At 36.1% G+C, this 5,504-nt stretch overlaps 1 protein-coding gene across 1 annotated transcript in view; it reads left to right on the top strand.

Moving 5' to 3' along the window:
• Positions 1–4,688: 4,688 nt before the first annotated feature.
• Positions 4,689–5,504, top strand: part of sv2 (synaptic vesicle glycoprotein 2) — a gene marked incomplete in the record, with an annotated part of 32,346 nt that continues 31,530 nt past the window's right edge. Inside the window, 1 exon segment of the mRNA XM_014021009.1 lies at positions 4,689–5,009. Coding sequence (XP_013876463.1) covers positions 4,919–5,009 — 91 coding nt within the window.

Below are 5,504 nucleotides of genomic sequence, written 5' to 3'. Positions count from 1 at the left end.
AAGATCCTGTTCTTTGGTTGTTCTTTACAAAGAAGAACASCTTAAAATGTGGTTGTACTTCCTGTTTTATCATCTCTTACATGTTCACATTCTAGTAGCAACAAAACAAATATTCTGCGATCCAGTTGTGCAGAAACCACAGCAGTGTGTGAATTTAAGGCTCGAAGAAATGACACATTAAAGGTGTCCTGCTGGAAACTTACAACATGAGTTAAAACAATTCAGAACAACGTGACAACACATGTGCAGTACATTACATAAGACAAAACATAGCTGAAACACTGTCATAATATAAATACATGTGCAACAATTTTATTTTCTCACATTCTAAACTGAGCTCAGAAATTCTAAARGTTCCCATCAGACTTCTCTTTCTGCTGTGTCCCAGTTCTCCTGAGGTCGTAGTTTCTGGTAGACTTATAATCATCAACTGGAACGCCCCCTGATGTCGTAGCTTTGAGTCGCGAGGTCGGTGCAACACAACCATACCCGAGCAGCCTGAGCATGTATTACATCATCATTTCAACATGGCTGCCCCACGCACGAAACTCTTTACTTTTGTGGTTTTTTAGCAGTTCAGTGTAGTTTACTTTACATTAAGTCAGACATACTTGTAGTAATTTATAGTGATTATCAGGAGATATGTTGCTGTGGCTTTGTTGCAGAGCGAAAAAACAGAAAAGCTTTTTCTGACGTTCTAAGTTTGAAACTGAAACACTTCCGACTCAGAACCAACATCAGTCCGGCGACAGTTCTGATCTGACTGGAACACAGCTTTAGTCTAAAAGTTTCTCTGATTCACCCTCCTGCTGGTTTGGGTTTGTGCAGCAGGAAGGTCACCTGCTCTGAGTTTTGTTGGACGTCCCATCGTTTGACATTCAGTTTGCTCACAGGTGGGTCTGGTTTCATATGCAGCTGCTGAAGGTCATGGGCGGGGCTTTAGGGGGTGAAAACGTATGCAAACCTAACTTTAATTATTCTTTTCCTGATGTAACCTGCATTTTCCAAGAATCACAACCTATAATCAGTGGTGGGATGTAACTAAGTACAGGTACTTTCTTGATGTACTTAAGTACATCTTTCATGTATCTGTACTTTACTTAAGTAGATTTCATCATGGCTACTTTTGACTTTTACTCCACTACATTTTACATTAAGTATCTGTACTCCATCACATTTCTGTAATGCGTTGAACATTGTACATTCATGTCACGTTGATTTATTATTTTTATTTTATTTTATTTTATTTGTGGTTGATTTTTTTTTTTTTTTTGTTAGAAAATAATCAGTGGCGAGAGGGGGAATTGCTGTAATTGGTCCATTGAACAAAGCAGGAAAGTACCATCACACCCTCCTTCATGAAAAAGCGGAGCAGCAGCAGCGTGCCCATAATGGTTTCCACCACGGAGGAAATGTGCCGTTCATGGTCTTATTTAACTGGTTCAAAAAAATGACTTGTTGAGATTTGATAGAGGAGGTTGGTGGTGAYTTTACATCTTCTGCAGCTGTTGTCACAATATGTGATGATGCAGAATCACAAGTCCAAGTGTGAACAGTGTCACAGAGGGTTAACACAAAACTYTGCATTATCTGCAGCTTTGTTCACTAAAATGGCTCCATTGATGTATTAAAATATACATACAGTAGGCACACTTCATGATATTGTAGACCATTAGGGAATACATTAAYCAAGTACTTTTACTRTTAATACTTTAAGTATTTTAAAAGCAATTACTTACTTTTACTCAAGTAAAATGTTAATGTGGTACTTTTACTTTTACTAGAGTACATTCTTATCTGTTTATCTGTACTTTTACTTAAGTACAGTGTTTGAGTACTTTCTCCACCACTGCCTATWATCCAATTAAGAATCTATTTAAATTAAAACAAAAACAGAAAATGAAGAGCAGTGAAACTTCTGCAATCTTGTGTTTGTTCAAGGACTTTACAAACAAAATATATTTAAAATACAAACTGTGTGCAGTAACAGCTGTGAGGTGCAGGGACACAAAGGTTTCTGCAGTCCCAACAATCTGATGCATAAAGCAGCAGCAGCAGCAGATCTGTGAGGCGTGCRGCCTGCCGGCAGCGCTCAGCTTTCAGCTCATTGTTTACAGCAGTCAGACAGAGAAGTAAACACAAGTCCCACTGAGACACACAGGAACTCATTACATTTATTTAATTGGTCGTTAGCAGCAGCTTTTCACTTTTGTCTCATTTAAAAAAGAAACTTTTAAAACAATACGATTATAAATATATATACTGTAAGACACGATGACCTCGTGGTATTTCACATATAAATTAATTTGGTCTCATCGTTAAAAATATAGAATCATTTAAAGAAATGTTTCAGTTTTTAAGTGGCTTCAGTGTAAAAGTGATACAGCTAGCTGCTAAAACAAGAACGTGACAGAGTACACACCTGATAAATACAGGGCAACTTCTACCACAGCCTGATCCCTAAATAACAGGTAAGTATCTGGTAAGTACAAAGTATATAGCAGATACATACCCAGTAAGTACAAGTTAATTAATCTGGTCAGTACCAGGTGTAGGTAATTACTTAGTACATACTGGATTACATGTAAGTATCAGGTATTTACTGACAGAAGAGGTACCAGATATGTACAAGATATACAATCCATTTATACCCAGAAAGTACTTAAATAAAGCAGTAGTACATAGCCTGTAAGTATAACAATTAGGAATCAGATGCATAGTAGGCATGTACTAGGTATCAGTTATGTAATATTACATACAAAATAAGTACCAGGTTTACCAGGTAATTATTCAGTGTTTATAAACTCAAGATAAGCTATGTATTAAGTATATACCTGAAAAGTACTTAATAACCAGTGTATATCTCTAAAGTACCCAGTAGGTACTTGTACATAGCTTGTAAGTATAAGTGCAGCATTAGGTAAGTATGAAGTAGGTATTTCATATACYTCATATACTTATATACTTACTGAGTAAGTATAAAGTATGTATCCAACATAACTTAAAAGTACCCAGCAACTGGTGTATATACCCAGTAATTACCAGTTACATACCAGGTGTGTATCTGGTATGCAAGATCAAGTAAAGTACAAGGTATATATCTGGAAAGTGCCCAGGTACTGAAGCAAATACATAACCTGTGAATACCAGTCAAGTATTTGGTACAAACCAGGTAAGTATTGGGTATTTAATATTGRATACCCAGTGAGTATCAGGTGTACTGTGTAATTATTTAGTACTTACCAAGAAAGCATTGTGTAAGTACAAGGCATACTTTGTATTTACCTACCCAACCATATCCAGTATGTGGGTGGAAAGGACCCATTAAGTACTAGTACATACCCTGTTAGTGTTTGTTGAGTATCAAGTATGTACTAGTAGTGTACCGAGTATCACCTGTCTAGTTTGCATTTTAAAATTTTTTTTGTTTCTGTCAAGAACACAAATATCTTTATAATCATGACTTATTTTACTGTTTTGTTTGCNGTACTTGTAAATTTGATTCTTACTTGTAAATTTGATTCGTACTTGTAAATTTGATTCGTATTTGTAAATTTCATTCGTACTTGTAAATTTCATTCGTACTTGTAAATTTCATTCGTACTTGTAAATTTGATTTGTATTTGTAAATTTGATTTGTACTTGTAAATTTGATTTGTACTTGTAAATTTGATTCATACTTGTACATTTGATTCGTACTTGTAAATTTCATTCGTACTTGTAAATTTCATTCGTACTTGTAAATTTGATTTGTATTTGTAAATTTGATTCGTACTTGTACATTTGATTCGTACTTGTAAATTTGATTCGTACTTGTAAATTTGATTTGTACTTGTAAATTAGATTCGTACATGTAAATTTTATTCGTATTTGTAAATTTGATTCGTATTTGTAAATTTGATTTGAACTTGTAAATTAGATTCGTACTTGTAAATTTGATTCGTACTTGTAAATTTGATTCATACATGTAAATTTGATTCGTACTTGTACATTTGATTCGTACTTGTACATTTGATTCGTATTTGTAAATTTGATTCGTATTTGTAAATTTGATTCGTACTTGTAAATTTGATTTGTATTTGTAAATTTGATTTGAACTTGTAAATTTGATTCGTACTTGTAAATTTGATTCATACATGTAAATTTGATTCGTATTTGTAAATTTGATTCATACTTGTACATTTGATTCGTACTTGTACATTTGATTCGTACTTGTACATTTCATTCGTACTTGTACATTTCATTCGTACTTGTACATTTGATTCGTACTTGTACATTTGATTCGTACTTGTACATTTGATTCGTACTTGTACATTTGATTCGTATTTGTAAATTTGATTTGTATTTGTAAATTTGATTTGTACTTGTAAATTTGATTTGTACTTGTAATGTGGCAAAGTTGTAACAAATTTATGTACGTTTATAGACTTACATGTCCAAATTTAGACTCTTACACATACAATATTCTGACAGTTATCTTATCCCATAATTTTCTTAAAATAAAAATCAAATGAACAATTCATTGAAGATTTTTGAGGACCCCCCAAGATACGACTCGCGGACCCCTGGGGGTCCTGGGACCCCAGTTTGAGAACCTCTGGTTTACATCATTTGAACAGCCCCATCCCTTGACTGTTTCAAGATGGCGTCGCGCTTAGCATATCTTGGCCCCAGCCTCTTGACGTGGGTAGCCTCTCTAGTGTATATAATACACCTCATTGGTTTTATTAGTACCGCACCTCCTACAGATGGGAGTCTGGAGGAGGTGCTAATCTCCAACTGTCTTTTTTTACTTCCTGCTCCTCCTTCCTTTGAACCAGTTAGCTTCAGCGTTAGCCTGGGAGTCAGCGCTCTGCATGAAGTTGACTGATGTTAGCTCGGGGTCCACGGTGACACCTGAGCCCCAGGAGGAGAGGGGATGTCCCGTCACATGTCCCCCGAAGACGAGGGGATAAGACAGCCTCTTCTCACCGGAGATCACCTGGATCCAAGCGGACTGGACTCTGAAGGTCTGTGCTCCGTGTTCCGGACCACTATGCACCAACACATTCACACTTTGTTTACTTTTATTATTTACTGTGTTTACATGACTTCTAAAGTTCTTCACCGCTACAAATGTTCCAGATGTTCTTCTGATCTTTTCGTTTTGATAAAAACTTTCTTGGGTTTGTTTGGGATTTCCGTTTGACTGCAGGTTTGTTTGTTTGTTTGTTTGTTTGTTTGTTTGTTTGTTTGTTTGAATAAATGTCAGTCCAGAGTCTGGTCCACTGGTTACATTGTATCAGTGCTGATAAGTTCACATCATCAAGGTTTCTAGTCACACAGAGCAAAGCTGCTTTTTGCTTTAAAGGAAAGTTACAAAGTCAGGAAGACAATTTAAAAACATCAGCAGGGGCGCCAGCAGGGGGGGGGGGCAGCTGCCCCCCCAGTGCCCCCCCAGTTTTATCCTCTTGAGTACCCAGGTTTTTCCTTTTTAAATTCCCCTACCTATTTAGGAATAGAAC

This window comes from Austrofundulus limnaeus, unplaced genomic scaffold (assembly GCF_001266775.1).
Source record: "Austrofundulus limnaeus strain Quisiro unplaced genomic scaffold, Austrofundulus_limnaeus-1.0 Scaffold275, whole genome shotgun sequence".
Taxonomy (NCBI): Eukaryota; Metazoa; Chordata; class Actinopteri; order Cyprinodontiformes; family Rivulidae; genus Austrofundulus; species Austrofundulus limnaeus.
This window is presented reverse-complemented; position numbering and strand designations above follow the sequence as displayed.